Consider the following 18,074-nt stretch of genomic DNA (forward strand, 5'->3'; position numbering starts at 1 on the left):
GGAGCTGTCCCTGTCGCTGCTGTCCCTGTCGCTGCTGTCGCTGTCGCTGCCGTCCCCCGCCCGGCCCGGGAAGCGGCGCTGGGCACAAGGTGGCCCTGGCAGGATCCGGGGTGCCAGGCACGGCGGGCTCCCCTCCCCAAACCCCCGGGACCTGCCAAACGCAGGGATTTGAAAGCAGATGGTTGAGCTATTTTCTGCCTCTGTGAGGCCCGATTGAAGGGCAATGAGGCAGCTAATGTGGAGAAAGATAGAAATTTACTTGCTTTAACTTCATATGGCACTCTGAAAGAGTTCATTCAGTCCCGGGCACAACAATATCAGCCGGATGAATAAACCATTTGCGGCATCGATAGCTCTGCATCATGGTTTACTTCATGGACCATTTGCTTCCAATTTCTTCTCTTCTTGCCCCGTTTTTCTTGCTTCTTTCTTCCCCCCTCCCTCTCCCACTTTCCACACACTCTTCCCCTTTTTTCCCCCCCTTTTTTCCCCCCCTTTTTTTCCCTCTCTTCCCTTTAAAGATGACATTGCAGGACTAGCCCCCCTGCGGGGAGGGATAAATAGAAGGCATTGATACACTGCAACAAACTATTTGTCATTTGAACTGTGCTTTTAGGAGAGAGAATAAAAAGAGGACAGACTCACACCGTAATGATGGAATGCAAGCCAAATGTCACTTTTATTTCTATTTAGTTATTTTATTTAATAGGGGTTTTCATAGTTGGCTCGGAAAATTGGAAACTACCTGACTTTGACTTCCAATGTTTAGTAAAGAGTTTTTAATACTTTCCGGTCTTTTTTCTCCCACCCCCTTCCACCTTTTCCTTTTGAACTCAAAGTTTTTCATCATCTCTCGCAGGTTCATCTAGTTAATAAGTGTGATCAGGGCTAGGAAAGGCCAGACGATGTAAAATTGAAATCCACAGCCCGTGTAATCTGTGCGTGGGGGCACGGGGGAGATGAGCCTGCCTGCCAGTGCCTGTCCCTTAAAACGAGGGAAAGGGACGAAAATGGCAATAAATGGGAAGCGAGGAGGGGTTTGCTGCAGGGAGTGCTTGGGTGGCTGTGTCTGCATTGCCAGGATTGGTGTTGGGATGTGCACCCCGAGGTTTGGGGTGAGGCAAGGGGTCCCCCCAGGTTGGAGGGTGGGATGGGGTTCCCTTGCAGCTGTGTGGGGTTCCTTCAGGGGCTGGCAGTGCTTCAGCAAATATAAATATGTTTGGACAAAAATAAATTGAAGTTTTCACTAAAATTCTGGAAAAACTTTAGATGAAAACTTCTGCTGTAGAGAAATGACTTTTCCATTTAAAAAGCTTAAATTTTTTTAGAAGCAATCACTTTTGGATGGATTATTTGGGGCTTTTTTCCTAACTTGCTTTATACCTTATCGGTTTTTTTTCCTTGCTGGAATGCAAGAGAAGGGAGGAAAAGGGACATTTAAGGGTTCCTTCCATCCCAAACTACTGCATGATTTGATTAAGTGAGCAGAATTGTGGTTTAAAAAGGAAAAGAGGAACGGGGAGAACGTGGGCCAGGCATTGGGTGGGTGAGTACAGGCAGGGCCTCCCTGCCCAGAGATAACCCAGCTGGGCAGAGCTGGAGCTCTGGGTTAGTGGGAAATACCAGTTTGCCACCTTCAAAAGGCTGCTTGACTCTCCATGGCGCTGCAGCACCCTGGCCGCTCTGTGCCCCATTCCCCCTCCACCTCCTGGAGCTGTGGCTGCCTGGGGAGTCCCTCTGGAGGCAGCAGTTTACAAACACACACCTGAAAGTATTTCGGGGTCAGCCGCATCATGGGTGAGTGCTGAGGGGCCACGTGAAATTGCAAAGCATTTGTTCTCCGGGACGGAAAGCTTTTTTATATTACATTTCCCGGCCCCCACCCCCCTTCTGGCACGCACTTCAATTGCAGCAATTCACCATCGGCACCCGAGCCTCTGCTGGCCTGGCTCTGATGGAGATAAGATGCCTCTTCCCTATAAATCTCAGAGAGAGAGAAAAAAATATATAAATATATATATATACATAAAGGTTGATGTGCTCTGAAATGGGTTTTTGCTTTGCTGCTCTATTTCCCCCCGTGTGTATTAACCCCGGGGACAGCATGAAAGAGCCGGTGTGCCGGGAGCACCTGCTGGGGTCAGGCCGCCTCATCAGCGTTTTCGGTCCGTGCCGCATGGGCCGGGCCGCTGCGGGGCTGTGCGGGGCCCGCCCGCGCCCTGCTTTTCCCTGCCTGACTTGCTTCTGCTCAGCCAGCCCGCCTCCAGCTGCGGGGGCGGCGGAGGGAAAGATGAGATCAAGTTGAGGGGAAAAATTGGCTGATTCTGCCAACCCCTTTGTTCCCGGGGCCCCCGGTAAGCGCCGGTGCTGCGCCGTGCTGGTCCTGTGATTTGGGATGGGGAATGCACCCCTGGGATGGGTGATGTGATTTGGGATGGGGGGTGCACCCCTGGGATGAGAGATGTGATTTGGGATGGGGGATGCACCCCTGGGATGGGTGATGTGATTTGGGATGGGGGATGCACCCCTGGGATGGGTGATGTGATTTGGGATGGGGGATGCACCCCTGGAATGGGGATGTGCTTTGGGATGGAGGATGTATTTTGGAATGAGGGATGAACTTTGGGATGGAGGATGCATCCCTGGAGGGGAAATGTGCTTTGGGATGGGGGATGCATCCCTGGAGGGGGATGTATTTTGGGATGGGGGACGTGCTTTGGGATGAGTGATGTGATTTGGGATGGAGGATGCACCCCTGGAATGGGGATGTGCTTTGGGATGGGGGGTGCACCCCTGGGATGAGGGATGTGCTTTGAGATAGGGGATGCACCCCTGGAGGGGAATGTGCTTTGGGATGGGGGATGCACCCCTGAGAGGAGGATGTGCTTTGGGATGGGGGATGTGTTTTGGGATGGAGGATGTGCTTAGGGATGGGGGATGCACCCCTGCAGGAGGATGTGGTTTGGGAAGGGAGATGTGTTTTGGGATGGGGGATGCACCCCTGGAATGGGAGATGGGCTTTGGGATGGGAGATGCACCCCTGGAAGGGATGTAGTTTAGGATGAGGGATGTGCTTTGGGATGGGGGATGCACCCCTGGAATGGGGGACGTGCTTTGGGATGGGGGATGACCCCTAGGATGAGGAATGTGTTTTGGGATGAAGGACGTGCTTTGGGGTTGGGGCTGCCAGCAGTGTTGGCCATGGCAATGCCACTGACTCTCCCTCTTCTCTCCCTCTCCTGCAGAACCAGGCTCCTCCCGGGCTCTACACCAAGACCTGTGATCCAGCCAAGTCTCCTGACACCCCAGATGTGCTGGAGATCGAGTTTGAGAGGGGTAGGAGCCTCCTTGCTGCCAGGCCCTCGTCCCTGGGTCCCCAAGCCCCACTTCCCACCCAGGACTGGGGTTCTTGGGCAGATGGGTGGCCCTGACTCTGCCATTGGGGCAGAGGATGGTGCAGCACCACACCAGGGCTCTTTGAGGTGTGCAGAGGGTCTGCTCAGATCCCAGGAGCTTTCTGGGACCCCTCCGAGGGTGGAAAAGGATCTGAGCTCCCTCACCTGCCATCAGGGCACAGTGGGCACAGGGTCCCCTGTCCTGCAGGTGGCTCTGAGGGCATGCAGGTGATGCTGGCCAAGTAACAGCTGGGGAGCTGCTCAGCAGGGTTTGGCTGGTGATGCCATCGTGGAGGAGACAGGGACGCTCCACTGCATCCCTGGGGACACAAGGCAGCGCCCAGCACCGAGCAGGGCACACTCAGCAGCATCTCCACCTCTGCCAGCCACAGCCATCCCCGTGCCACCACCCACCCTGGCAGCAGTGGTGAGCCCAGCACAGGTTGGGGGGAGACCCTGCAGGGAGGGGACACCCCCTCCCCACTGCCAGCTCCCTGCTCCATTATAACCATCCCCCTGCGAGGAGCAGCCCCCCTCCCGGCAGCCCATTCAGCCCCTAGTTAATTTATTTGAAGTTTTAATCTAATTATTAACTATTTCAAAGGCTAAGCAGCTTTCAGCAACAACAGCCCCGACGTTGTCGGCTCTTCGCCGAGCGGACCCCGGCCAATATCCCGGTGGAGGATGAGGAGAGAAAGAGCCGGGGCGAGGGGAGGGCGCGGGCTGGGGGGGCCCACGCCGAGAAGCAGCTTAAGGTTCATTATTGCCGCGAGTTTACATTTAATAGCAATTTACAACTGAGTTTATAAACCCCTGGAAAATAGGGGGTTTAAAGGGGGGGCGCTGGGGGGGAGCTGACAGCCCCCATCACTAGACAGGGCTCTTGCGGGCGCCTATATAATAAAGACTAGAAAGGGAGGCATTGAGGCTGATTGGCAACTGATAGTGCGTTAAATGGTAATGAGGAGGGCAGATGGAGGGGGGATTAAGCCTCCAACTCCGCACCGCTTTTCTTTGTGGGCTCCGAAGCCCCCTTGTCAGCTTCCTAATACATTTATTGCTCATTTCACACCGCTAAAGAAAAAATGCCTCTTTCTATTCAGCATCCCCCCCTACCCCATCACCACCACCACCACCACCACCCCCCTCTGCTTTGCTCCTGCCCGGTGCCCTTAATAAAAAAAAAAAAAAAAAAAAAAAAAAAAAAAAAAGAAAAAATAATCCAAAAATATTAAGGAGGAGGTAAAGAAAGAAAGAGAAGGTGCAATAATGAATTCATGGCGGGGAGCGCCCCGCCGCGGGGTGCGTGTGCGTGCGTGTGCGAGCAGCCCGGGCTGGGGGTCCCCCCAGACACCCCCCGTGCTGGTGAGAGGAGGAGGGGGGGACACGCATTTGTCACTCTGTCCCCCCTCCCCAGCAAGGGCTGGTGGGACAGAAGGTGCAGCGCCGTAAGACAATTGCGGAGCGTGAAATTCAATTAGTTAAGGGCCTGGTTGCAATTTCACAGGCCCTAAAAAAAAAAGAGAGAGGGAGGAGAGAGAGGAAAAAGAAGGGGGGGGTGACGTTTTTATGGCCTTTTATTATTTATTTATTTCGCTCCTCTCCCGAGGTGGGTCCCCCTCCCCTCGCCTCCCCCTCGCACCAGCTTGGATATGCCTTTTTAAGAAGTTATTTAGAGTTCATATCTGTCACATCTATTTAACGCCCACGGGGTGATGTTCCGGGGGGATCCTGACACCGGCTGATGCTGCCCGTCCTCTGTCCCCGCCTCTGCAGGTGTCCCAGTGAAGGTCACCAACACTGGGGACGGAGCCACCCGTTCCTCGGCGCTGGAGCTCTTTGTGTACCTGAATGACATCGCGTGAGTGCCACCCTGTCCGGCCAGCAGAGGGGACAAGGACAGTGTCCCCAGGACACCCATAGTGGGGTGGGACCCTTCTGCCACCCTGTCCGGCCAGCAGAGGGGACAGGGCAGCATCCCCAGCGCATCCATAGTGGGGTGGGACCAGGATCTCACATCCTGGTGAGCCCAGGGATGGTGGCCAGCGATGAGATGGTGCCAGTTGTGCCATAAATGCCAGCAAGCAGAGCTGGGCACCAAGGCCAGGAACACAAGGGTATAAATACCTCAGGGTTTTGTTCACTGGGAGTGAGAAGGATTAAAAAGTCCTCTGAGCATTTTCTGGGCTGCCTGTGTGCCCCAGCTGCCCTGCCCACTGCAGGGCACCTTTTACTTGTTCTTGTCCCAGCTCAGTCCTGGACCCCCTGCTCTCACATCTTGCCCTGCCCTGTCTCCCTGAGAGGGCTCAGTGTCCTCTTCATGTGGAGAGTTGACTTTTTGGGAGAATGGAGACCTGCTGGCCAGGTTCACTGCCCTTTTCTATTCCTGTCTCCACAGCAGCAGCTCCTTTGGGGTTTTCTTTCCATGTGCCACCCCATTTTCTTTCCATGTGCCACCCTGGTTTCTGCTGCTGCTGGCACAGAACCATCCTCAGGAGTTTGCCCAAAAATACAGCAGCACCCATGAGGGCACCCAGAAGGGCACTCACTCCTCCTAAGTGCCACCCAGTCCTGGCCATCCTCCTCTGTGCCTTTATCCTGCTGGTGATGAATGGGAATGAATTTTTCCACTTTATTCACTTTTTAAATGGTTAATAAGTGGTTTTAAAAGTACTTTGGAAATACAGCTGTCCCATGTCCTGTCTCCTTTCCCAGTTTATTTTCCAGTGGCTGAAGTTCCATGGCTGCCTGCAGCACTGGTAGCCCCAGTGACAAGTGGTGGAGAGAAAAATTAATTTCCTTCTCATCTACTTTATCCTTGTCCCTGCTGCTGCTCAGCAGTGCTGCCCAGAGGCTGGCCTGCTGCCATTTGGGGTTTTTCCCCATTGTCCACCCCTTTGACCCACAGTGGGGCTGGGACTGCTGCAACCTCCCTTCTCCTCACAGGGGCAAGCACGGCGTTGGGCGCATCGACATCGTGGAGAATCGATTCGTGGGGATGAAGTCCAGAGGTGAGAGCACGGCCCTGAAAAGACAAAAAAATGGGAAAACCATGATGGGTGCTCAGTAATGCTGGGGTGCTCTGGTTCAGGTCACACCAGCAGTCTCAGCCTTTGCCTCCCCATCAGCTTTTGGCAAAGATTTTCCCGTGACAGGGACTCCTTGTTGCTCTTTAATGAGAGCAGTTTCCCACTCACTGCCACAGCTGGCACCAGCCTGGGGTCCCAGTGCCCCCAGGTGTGAGACCTGTCCCCACAGCAAACACACCAGGCTCAGAGCTTGTGTGAGGATATGCTCATGGAAGGTCCTGGATGGTGCCAGACTCTCCAATACCTGTACAAACCACAGGAGGCTGATGCAAATTACTGTTTTGATTTTTTTAAAAAAAGCAAATATTTGATTTATCCATGCATTTTTGAGTCTATGTCTCCTAATATTGATCTTCCATTGGGATCAATTTCATTGGAAACCTCTGGAGGCAGCAAGCTGCCCTGTGCAAAACTACGTGAGGAGGTGGCTCAGCATCATTTCCCAACTCCTTGCTCCGACTCTTTTGTTTTAAATCTTGTTAATTCTTAATTAGATGCTTCCTTTCTTTAAACTTGCCCTCTGTGCAGGGCAGCAGCAAATATTTTGGTAAGACTAAGCCTGTGGTGTTCCTCCCCACCACAGAACAAGAAACAAAACCCCAAATCATTTGATCTGAGTTTAAATAATCAAATTGAAACCAAAAGAAGGAAGTAAAAAAAACCAACCCCAACCCGCACACACCAGCCTGTGCATTTGCATTCAGGATGCTGAGTAATTTGTCAAAATCTGCTTTATTTTTTTAAGAGCCACTGACACGCTCTAGTGACCCTTCCAGCATTTAATAATTCCTCCAAAGCCCATTTATCTGTCACGTCTGTCTGCTGTGTGACACCACCAAGCGATTGCTGCGCCAGGGAACCGGGGGATCTGGGCCAGCCCTGCAGGGAGGAGACCCTGGGGTGGCTCCCTGTGGGGATGAGACCTTGAGGAAGCCTCCCCCCATTGCTTTGAGCAGGATCCCGCCCATGGTTGGCTTTTTGGGATTGAGAGAAACCTCCCATAAATGTGTTATGCAGGAGGGAGGGAGAGTGGGATGGAGCAGGCCAGAACAGAAGGGGGCTCTGGGCACCTGCTCTCCTCCAGGGTTTTGGAATGTTTTGGATGTGACCTGAGTGCATTTTGGACCCCAAATGGATTTAGTATCAGTGGTGCAGGAGATGGAAGCTGGGCTTAGAGGAGAGAATCCTTTAAACCCAGCAGTGTGAAGTTGCCCCACAGATTTGGGGCCGAGCGATCACTGCCGCACTCCTGCACCACAGGAGCAGGCCAGCCCTGCAGGGAAGAGACCCTGGGGTGGCTCCCCGTGGGGATGAGACCTTGGGGAAGCCTCACTGCCCTTGCTTTGAGCAGGATCCTGCCCCTGGTTGGCTTTTTGGGATTGAGACAACCCTCCCATAAATGTGTTATGCAGGAGAGAGGGAGAGTGGGATGGAGCAGGCCCAAACAGGAGGGGGCTGTGGGCACCTGCTCTCCTCCAGGGTTTTGGAACTCAGGGTGTGACCCCACCACTGCCTGGATCATTTTGGACTCCAAATGGATTTAGGATCAGTGGTGCGGGAGATACTACTGGGGTTTAAAGGATTGTCTCCTCCAAGCCAGCTCCTGTGAGGTTGCCCCACAGATTTGGGGCCGAGCGATGGCTGCCGTGCTCCTGCATTGTGGGACCGGGCAAGCTCTGCAAAGAGGAGACCCTGGGCTGGCTCCCCGTGGGGATGAGATCTTGGGGAAGCCTCCCCCTTGCTTTAAGCAAGATCCTGCCCCAGGTTGGCTTTATGGGATTGAGAGAAACCTCCCATAAATGTATTCTGCAGGAGGGAGGGAGAGTGGGGTGAAGCAGGCCCAAACAGGAGGGGGCTGTGGGCACCTGCTCTCCTACAGGGTTTTGGAACTCAGGGTGTGACCTGAGTGCATTTTGGGCTCCAAATGGATTTAGGATCAATGGTGCAGGAGATGGGAGCTGGGCTTGGAGGAGAGAATCCTTTAAACCCAGCAGTGTGAGGTTGCCCTGCAGATTTGGGGTTCTGCAGGGGAAACTGAGGCACGGGCAGCAGCATGTCCAGAGCCTTCCCTGTGGTGGAGGTGGCAGCGAAGGTGCCTCCTCTTCCTCATCTCCCAGTCCCAGGAAGTGAGAGAAGAGGAAAAATTCATTTGCATTGATTTTTACTAAGCTCCTAATTGGACTTCGTTAAGGCCTAATGGGCGAGGAGGCACGGAACCGCTCGCAGCCTTTCAAGCCCAATTAACTCGGGTTTGCCCTATTTGTTTTAGTGGCAGGAGGGTGGCTAATTACGGGGTGCCAGGGTCGAGGGCACGGCTGGGCCGGGGGGCACGGCCCTGCCTCTGCCTCCCGCTCACATCCTCATTATCAAATTATCTTTTTAACTCCGAAGGGGGGCTAATTAAGTGAGGTAAATGAAATCAGTGGGGAGGAAGAGGGAAGGAGGGGGACGGCCGCTGCCAAAAGCCGAGCGCTGCCTGTGGCTGGGGCATTTCCTCCCCTTGTCTCCCTCCTTTTTCCTCCTGTGGATGCGCTGAGCTGATGGAGGAGAAAGTGGAAAACCCTTTCCCTGCAATGAGCACCAAACTGGGCCTGATGGCTCAACCTCAGTCCTGGACCAGGGGTGGAAATTTGGGCAGCATTTTCCCATGGGCACAGCATCCCCCTGTCCTTCCCCACGTCCCTTGCCGTCCCCGGGATGACGTCGGGAGTGACAGCCTGCACTCAGCACAGCAGAATTGCTCCGATGGAGGTGAAGTGACAGCCGAGGTTACAAATTAGAAAATTTTAAGTAGCGGCAGCTGTCTCCTTCGCTGCCTCCCTCCCTGTCCCCCCTGCTCCCGTCCCCCCTTCCTTAGCAGTAATTATGGGGTGATTGAAGCATCGTTGGGCTGCAGTGCTGACACCTCTGTCTTTTTCCTGTAAACATGGGGAGAGGAAAATAGACACTTGGAGATTGCGCGAGTGTCACTTTGAAGGTGTCTCTTGTCTCCTCGGCAGAGGCTGGAGAGTGGCTGTCAGCTGCCCTCCCCTCTGCCCCAGCTGACACGCTCTGGTCCTGTCTCCCAGCACCCCCAGATGGGCAGGAGGTGAGGGTCAAGGCAAGTACCCAAACCTTCAGCCCAAACTGGCTTTAACAGCCCTAAGGGGAAGGAGAGGGAATATTAATTGTAATTGTTTTAATTGTGTTAGTGGTGGGCTCGGCTCCACAGTGAGGGGCTGGAGCAGCTCCCTGTGCCCCTGTCACTGCTGTGCCCATGGGGTTTGGTGTTAACTTGGCTGTCTGCTCCCACATCCTGAGGGAATGGATGTTTGGTGAGCACCTGAGCTGCACCATCACTGGGGTGGCTGCAGAGGAGGGGCTGCTCTTCTTTAAGACAGTCAGGCTGTGGTCCTGTAGGATGCTGGAACCATGGGCACTGCTTGGCATGAGGTGTGATGGAGCAGCCTTGGCCTGCTGCCCTTGTGGCTCCTGTTGTCTGTGGGACTGTGGCCACACTGGCACAGGACATGCTGAGCCTGTGCCACTCTCCAGGGCACTGAGAGAGCAGAGCCTGGTGAAGCTCTGAGCCCTGTGGGCTCCCCTCAGCCTCTCCTGGGGCTGGGGCTGGTTGGGGACACATCCTCTTCAGTGGGGACTTTGTTCCCTTTGCCATTCCCATGACTGCACCACAGCAGCTGCCCAGCATTGCTGTGGGCAGGCAGGGGACAGGGACATGCTGCTGTAGCAGCCCTGGCTGTGGGGTCATACCCTGAGTTCCACAGCCCTGGCTTGGGATATGAGGTGTGATGGAAGAGCCTTGGGCTGCTGCCACAGCCCTGGCTGTGGAACTCAGGCTGTGACCCCACCACTGCCTGGAGCATTTTGGACCCCAAATGGATTTAGGATCAATGGTGCAGGAGATGGGAGCTGGGCTTGGAGGAGACAACCCTTTTTAAAGCTCACAGCCTTTCCCATCACACACTCACAGCCACACCAGCTCAGCATTTCCCCACAATATTTCCACCTCCATGGACGGCAGAACCGCCTGGCCACGCTCGTGTTTAAACACCACGCACACAAACAGCCTTGAACGGCTAGAACAAAGGAGCAGCACGCCAAAATAATTAAACACCCTCCATCCCCAGGCCTCGTGCAGCAGGAAGGGCCTGGGGGGGCCCTGCCAAGCCTGAAGGAGTTGCCCTGGCAGCCCCAGGTAGCCTCGCTGGCTCCCGGCAGCCGCGAGGAGAGGAGGGCACTGCGCGCTCCCCATGCCTGTGCCCCGCTCGTTCTGCTAATTACAGGTTTTCAGCTGCAGACCGTTGGGCACGGATGGGTGGGGGGATCGGTTCCCAAACCCTGTCATTTAGCCTCGTCAGAGTGCCTCTTCAAAGAGGGGAATCTAGAAATTTTCTCCGCAAGGTGCGGAGTGGACTGTCTCGGCCCCAGCATGAATATAATGACAGATGCATTTTACAGCGAGCTGAGACTGAATGCGCTCGACCACGGCTCCTTCTGTCAGCCAAGTCATTATTTTTTGTCATTTGCTGACAGTTTTGGTCTCATTCGTTTCTCTCTCTTTTTCTGCTTTTCCCCCTGCCTGGAAAAATGGCTAGGTATCTATGAGACCCCAGCAGGAACGATCCTGTACCATGCACATTTAGATATCGAGGCCTTCACCATGGACCGGGAAGTGAGGAAAATCAAGCAGGGGCTCTCCCTGAAATTCTCAGAGCTGGTGTACAACGGTAGGTGCAGTCCAGTCCTGCCACAGCAGCCTCCTCCTCATCCTCCCTCCTTGCTGCTGGAGCTTACAGGTCCCTTTGGTGGTGAAATTGAGGTGTGGGTTTTGAGGCTGCTCCCGGGGAGAAATGTGGATTTGGGCTGGGCAAAACCCCACACTGTGCCTGCTTTCCTGCCCAGGGAGCTCTGTGCCTGCCTCTGGGAGGCAATGCCATATTCCATGAGGCTGGTTTATGGCATCTCTCCCAGCCCAGTGCCACCACCAGCACATTTGGATGGTAATTCACCATCCTTTTGTCCCCTCTCATGTCACCTTTCCCCAGCTCTCCCCTCCAATCCCTTCCACCTCTGCCTTTGCCTCCTATATCTGGGGTATGGGGCACCCAAACTTTAAACTTCAAACCCTGCTGTGGCATTTGGAGCTGGAGAGCTGTCCCTGTGCCCTGGCAGTGTGGCTCAGGAGGCTCTGGAGTGTCCCTGAGCCCTGGCAGTGTGGCACAGGAGGCTCTGGAGTGTCCCTGTGCCCTGGCAGTGTGGCACAGGAGGCTCTGGAGTGTCCCTGAGCCCTGGCAGTGTGGCACAGGAGGCTCTGGAGTGTCCCTGTGCCCTGGCAGTGTGGCACAGGAGGCTCTGGAGTGTCCCTGTGCCCTGGCAGTGTGGCACAGGAGGCTCTGGAGTGTCCCTGAGCCCTGGCAGTGTGGCACAGGAGGCTCTGGAGTGTCCCTGAGCCCTGGCAGTGTGGCACAGGAGGCTCTCTCTGGAGGAATGGAGGGTCCTGGCTGTGCTATGTGGTGCACAGCCCACACAGGGGCACTGCGGGTTGGGGCTCCTGCTCTGGGACAGGACAGCCCTGCCTGGAGAGGGCTGGAGCCGTGAGGAACGAGGGGAGAGGGGCTCACCCAGCAGTGAAGCTCTGTGTCCTCCCTCTGAGCAGCAGCCACAGCCCCAGACCGTGGGTTGAGTTTAGGGGGTCACAGCTCAGAGTTTCCCCTGTGCCCTGGCCTGGCACTCTGGGGGGAGAACCAGCTCTGCCCTGGGGGCTGCTCCATGGATCCACCCTGATCCAGGCCCTGGTGCTAAGCTGAAGGAAGTGGGATTAGCCCAGAATGCCCTGAGCAGGCCCCACAGCAGGACATTCCTGTCCCATGGCCAAACATTTGTCAGTCACTGATTTCTCAGCCTTCCAGCTCCTCCTCCCATCACTTCAGGGGTCTCTAACCACTGGGATGGGATGATTCCTGTGGGGTTTTCACCGGGAAGATACCCTGAAATAACCTGATTTTGGGAGCTCAGGCTTTGGGCAGCAGCAGATCAGTAGGGCTGGGTCAGGCTTTTCTCCCCTGCAGTTTCTGTGCCAGTGTTTGTCACCTTCCCCTCCAAGGACATTCACTCTTATATCTTCCTCAGCAGCTGGCATTTAATGCCTGAGCCCCTTTGCTGCTTAAATCACATTTTAGTGCCCTGACAGGGGCTGGGGGAGCCTTTGGCACCTTCCTTTTGGATCACAGCCCCTGCTCTCATTCATTCTCCAGTGCCACTCTTGCCTCTGGCCATTTTTATTAGACTTTGACCTGGCCTGCCATTCTTTTAACTATTTTTTTTGGTAGTTCAGGCATAAACCTATTTGTTTGTTTATTCCTAACCACTGGCTCGTTGTGCAGCCACCAGGTTAAAAAGCCACTGAGGAAATCATGGTTTAAATTCTCCCTCCCCACCCCTGCCAGGCAGAGGCTGCTGTTTCCCTGACTCCACGTGTTGAATCCCCAGGGATTCCCAGCTTGGTCCAAGACTCCCCTGCCAGCCAACCCTAAATCCAAGGAGCAACCCCAGCAAGGTGCAAAAAGCACCCGTGGGTCCCCATGCCCGAGGCCAGGCTTTCAAGCTCACCTTCCTTTAACACCTCATTATTGCAGCCAGTCCCGTTCTTAGGAGAATTAGTGTTTATCTTCCCCCTGTTCCTATTGATCCCATTGTGGAGGGGTGGCTTTGAAGCCGTTCCCTCCTTTCCAGGTGCGGAAATGCCATTGTCCCCCTGCCTGCGCCGTGATTAGGGCAGGATGGTGGGGAGGTCATTAAGGGGGATCGCTTCCAGTGTCTGCAGTGGGGGGTCGGGAGAGGGGGGGACGCTTCCTCCCACCTGGAGCTGACAGAGGCAGGATTTAAGCAGCTGGTTATTATTTTAGTGTGTCTGGGGTTTATTTTTACGGGGATTTTTTTACATCAATGCTGCTAGATGAAGAGTTGCACTTGGAGGGTGGGGAGCAAAAAAAGGAGTGGGGTTGCTACTGGCATGGCAGTGTTGATTTTAGGGAAGGGGTCCCCAAATCCTCCAGTGTAGAGCAGCTGAGGGGGGGTCAGTTTAGTGGTGAGGGGCTGCAGGACCATGGTGCTGTGCCTTGGAGCAGGGGGGATCAGTTCAGGAGGTGGGTTTGGTGGTGAGGACCATGGTGCTGTGCCTTGGAGCAGGGGGGATCAGTTCAGAGAGGTGGGTTTGGTGGTGAGGTGCTGCAGGACCATGGTGCTGTGCCTTGGAGCAGGGCCACACCGACCCCAGGGACAAGGCTGCAGGATGCAGCCCTGCTCAGGGGCTGCTCAGGCCAAACAACAAAAGAAATTATTTGTTTCTTTAATGGCCTCGGCCCCAGAGCCCAGCTGGGAAGGGAAAGGTGAGAGGGCACTGGTGTGAGATGGGAGAGATAAAAGCGGGGCATGCCTGGAGGGCGGTGAATGGGCTCTTTCTTCCTTCACCTCTATCTCCTTCTGCATCTCCCAGGCTTTATTCCGGGTCTCCCAGGACTCCCTGGCTAATAACCCTGCCTAGGGACAGGAGGGGCGTGGGGGTGGCAGGCAGGGCATAGCCCCTCCATGCACCTGCAGTGCCCCAGCTGCTCCCCCAGGATGTGTTTGGGGGGCTGGGGTGTGATGCACATCACCCCAACACCCAGGCCAGGGCATTTGGGCTGCCAGGGGCTGCTGTCCCCCCTGGAGCCAGCCAGTGCTGAGGGGGTTTCCCTTCCCAGAGCTGCTGGGGGTGAGGGGTTCCTGTGGGGCTGCAACCCCTGAGCACAGTCTGCCATTTGGGGCAGACCCCTATTCTGCCCATCCCAGAGTGGCTCATCCCTTTCTTGGGGGGCTGGAAGCTGATCCCCCCCCATTTCTGTGTCCATCTGTCTGTCTCCACCTGACCTTCCCAAGATGGTGGTGTTTGAGTGGCAATTTCATACCTACTTAACAAACCTTTTCATCTGCATGACCACCCCTGCCCAGAAGAGCTGGAACAAGGATGGCCCCATGGCCTATTCCTAGTTTGTTCCATCATCTTCTCCCATCCTGAGGGGCAGCGAGGAGAAGGGAAACACCTGAGATCTCCATCCCTCATGGCTCAGCCTGTGTGTGAATCCCAGGGAAACACCTGAGATCTCCATCCCTCATGGCTCACTCAGCCTGTGTGTGAATCCCAGGGAAACACCTGAGATCTCCATCCCTCACGGCACAGCCTGTGTGTGAATCCCAGAGAAACACCTGAGATCTCCATCCCTCATGGCTCAGCCTGTGTGTGAATCCCAGGGAAACACCTGAGATCTCCATCCCTCATGGCACAGCCTGTGTGTGAATCCCAGAGAAACACCTGAGATCTCCATCCCTCATGGCTCACTCAACCTGTGTGTGAATCCCAGGGAAACACCTGAGATCTCCATCCCTCATGGCTCAGCCTGTGTGTGAATCCCAAGGAAACACCTGAGATCTCCATCCCTCATGGCTCAGCCTGTGTGTGAATCCCAGGGAAACACCTGAGATCTCCATCCCTCATGGCACAGCCTGTGTGTGAATCCCAGGGAAACACCTGAGATCTCCATCCCTCATGGCACAGCCTGTGTGTGAATCCCAGGGAAACACCTGAGATCTCCATCCCTCATGGCTCAGCCTGTGTGTGAATCCCAGAGAAACACCTGAGATCTCCATCCCTCATGGCTCACTCAGCCTGTGTGTGAATCCCAGAGAAACACCTGAGATCTCCAACCCTCATGGCACAGCCTGCTTATCCCAGCATTTCATTTCCTCACCCAGTCCTGCAATCGCATCCCTTCCCCTGGAAATCACCTAGGCTCTGCCTTGTAAGGCTTAACCTGGGGACCACCCTAGGCTGCCCTGGGGTCCCAGGTCCCTCTGGCATTCCCCAAGCCCCTTTGCTGATCCCATCTCGTGTCCTCAGGCTTCTGGCACAGCCCTGAGTGTGAGTTCCTGCGGGAATGCATCGGGCGCTCGCAGGAGTCCGTGGTGGGCACCGTGCGCCTCTCTGTCTTCAAGGGCCACGTCTACATCCTGGGCAGGGAGTCCCCACGCTCCCTCTACAACGAGGAGCTGGTCAGGTGAGTGGGGCAGGAGTGACAGTGAGCTTCCCATCCCATCCCATCCTTCTCCATCCCATCCCATCCCATCCCATCCCATCCCATCCCATCCCATCCCATCCCATCCCATCCCATCCCATCCCATCCCACCCCATCCCATCCCATCCCATCCCATCCCATCCCATCCCATCCCATCCCATCCCATCCCATCCCATCCCATCCCATCCCATCCCATCCCATCCCATCCCATCCCCACTGGCACAGGTGACACAGCTGAAGCATGAGCCATGTTTCAAGTCAATATTGGGGTGTTTTTTTTCCCCCCTCTGGCTTTTCCCTTTTTCTTCGTGTTGTTTTCTCGCTTGCTCGCTCCCCCCTCAGCCCTCCCTCAACTCCTTTCAATCTCTCTAAACACTTTATAAGCCATAAATACACCCGAATGAGTTTAGATCAGTCGGAGTCAAATTATCTTCTCTCTTTCTCTTCTCTGGCTTTTTTTCCCCCCTTTCCCTCCCCCTCAAAATCAACAGCTCCTAATAATCCATCCCAACCCTTCATTATGCTTTGCACTCTCACTTGGAGAGATTAAATGAATAAAGTATTAAAAAAAAAAAAGGAAAAAAAAAGAGGGAAGAAAAAAAAGGAGGATGGAGGGGGGTGGGACGGAGGAAAAAGAGAGAGGGAGAGAAAAGCAGGGGCACTTATTCTCCCTGCGTCTCCAACCATTTTCCTTTTCTTTTTGATTTCTACATCGCTGGTTTGAAAGCCTTTGAGTGACGGCGTCACAGGAACCCGAGAGAAAGCTGTGAGAGGCAGAGCTGTGTGGAAATGCCTCTGCACAGTAGGTAGAAAGTAACGTAATTATAGAGCAGGTCAGAACCACTCGAATGAGCAAAAATAAAAGCACAGAGGTTTTTCTGTAGCCCGTCAGGGGAGGTAAAATCGTTGTAAACTCTTTTTTTTTTTTTTTTTTTTTTTTAATTTTTTTCTTCTTTATTTCCCTCCACTTCCTGCTTTAAGGTTTGTGGTTTCTGGGAAATGAGCCGTGTGCTTTGGGGATGTAGGAAACTGTTGGGAGCTGGGATTCAGTGGGTGGCTGCTGCCTTGGGAAAGGGGGTGTGCTCTGAGGAATCATTGCCAGGTCCATGAACCCCCACGCCAGTGTGGGGCTGTCCCTGCCTGCCTGGAGCCCTGTTTGTGCCTGGGGCAGTGCCTCCTGCCCAGGATCCCATCCCTTTTCTAGAGCCAAACCTGTAGGATTGCTCTGGAACAGGGTGAGCATCCCTGGGCAGGGCCAGAGCACGGGAAGGAAGGCTGATGGTGGAAAGGTGATGATGATGATGATGGAAGGGTGATGATGATGATGGAAGGGTGATGATGATAATGGAAAGGTGATGATGATGGAAGGGTGATGATACAGTGAAGGACCAAGGAGGGGATTTTGGGGCTGTGTCCCTGGCAGGGCCTGTGCAGCCTGGGCATGGCAGATCCGTGTGCCCCTTCCCCAGGGGCTGGCAGGGACCCTGCCCCTCACCCCTCACAGTGGATGAGGGGGCAGCAGCAGGGCAGAGCAGCCAGTCTGGGGTCCCCCAAACCTTCTCCTTTCCCAAAGGGCAGCCCAGGTTCCCCTGGGAATCCCATGGCAGTGACAGAGCCTTTCTCTCCGCAGCATGAACGTGCAAGGGGACTACGAGCCCGCTGATGCCACTGGCTTCATCAACATCAACTCCCTCAGGTCTGTGGGCTCCAGGGGGACCCTCCCCAGCACCCCGGGGCTCCTCCATCATCACTCAGGCTCTGGGGGTGATCCAAGCCCCCTTTGCAAGCTCTCCCTGAGCAGTGGGGTGCCACCAGCCCTGCCAGTACCAGCCCTGTATAATTGCAGCCTTCCCCAGCACAGCCAGCCTCGTTATTTTACTTATTTCTCAGACCCCTCCCAACTCCAGGGCTGTAAAACACGCTGAATTTACATAATGGGCTCTTAATTTTTCCTTTGCCTGTTAACTGCTTTGTTCTCCCCGATGCTCCGTGTCCCCCCCGACTCCTCTAAGATTAATTACATTATCTCGTGGGGGGAAAAAAAAAATAATTAAACTGTACAGGCCTTAACAAACGCCTGCTCTTCACGCCCCCTCATTCTGCTTAAATTAATTGAAAGGAAATGTGTGTTCTTACTGTTAATTTACAATTAATTTATTTTTTTTTTCCAATCCCGGTTTCCAGGCTGAAGGAATATCATCGTCTCCAGAGCAAGGTCACCGTAAAGCAGGATGAATAGCAATCAATGCCTCCCGCTCCCCTTTCTAATTTCTGGAAGAAGTAGCACTAATTGTGGTGGCAATTGGTAATTGTAACTCGTCTCCCTGGAGCGGAGGTGACGGCTTTGTTACGGGGCTGCAAGTGAAATGCAATCGGGGGGGGGGGAAAAAATGTGTTTTTCCATCGGAGGAGAAGTGGGGAAAGAAATAAACCCCGGCCACGCGCGGGTCCGGCATGGAGAGCCGGGCTTCTTTGCTTCA

At 54.5% G+C, this 18,074-nt stretch overlaps 1 protein-coding gene across 5 annotated transcripts in view; it reads left to right on the plus strand.

Annotated features, from left to right (window-relative positions):
* Window positions 1-18,074, plus strand: part of ASS1 (argininosuccinate synthase 1) — a 28,711-nt gene extending 10,637 nt beyond the window's left edge. For 4 of the 5 annotated variants that reach the window (XM_058038461.1, XM_058038463.1, XM_058038464.1 and 1 more), the window contains exons 9-15: window positions 3,246-3,336; window positions 5,172-5,256; window positions 6,342-6,406; window positions 11,080-11,211; window positions 15,420-15,576; window positions 17,225-17,290; window positions 17,779-18,074. In XM_058038461.1, the coding sequence (XP_057894444.1) occupies window positions 3,246-3,336; window positions 5,172-5,256; window positions 6,342-6,406; window positions 11,080-11,211; window positions 15,420-15,576; window positions 17,225-17,290; window positions 17,779-17,833 (651 nt within the window). In that variant the 3' untranslated portion in view covers window positions 17,834-18,074. Of the gene's footprint in view, window positions 1-3,245; window positions 3,337-5,171; window positions 5,257-6,341; window positions 6,407-11,079; window positions 11,212-15,419; window positions 15,577-17,224; window positions 17,291-17,778 lie in introns of those variants that run through there. The other variant, XM_058038465.1, reaches the window with a different exon arrangement.

The sequence above is a fragment of the Melospiza georgiana genome, chromosome 20 (genome assembly GCF_028018845.1).
Source record: "Melospiza georgiana isolate bMelGeo1 chromosome 20, bMelGeo1.pri, whole genome shotgun sequence".
In the NCBI taxonomy this organism is placed as follows: domain Eukaryota; kingdom Metazoa; phylum Chordata; class Aves; order Passeriformes; family Passerellidae; genus Melospiza; species Melospiza georgiana.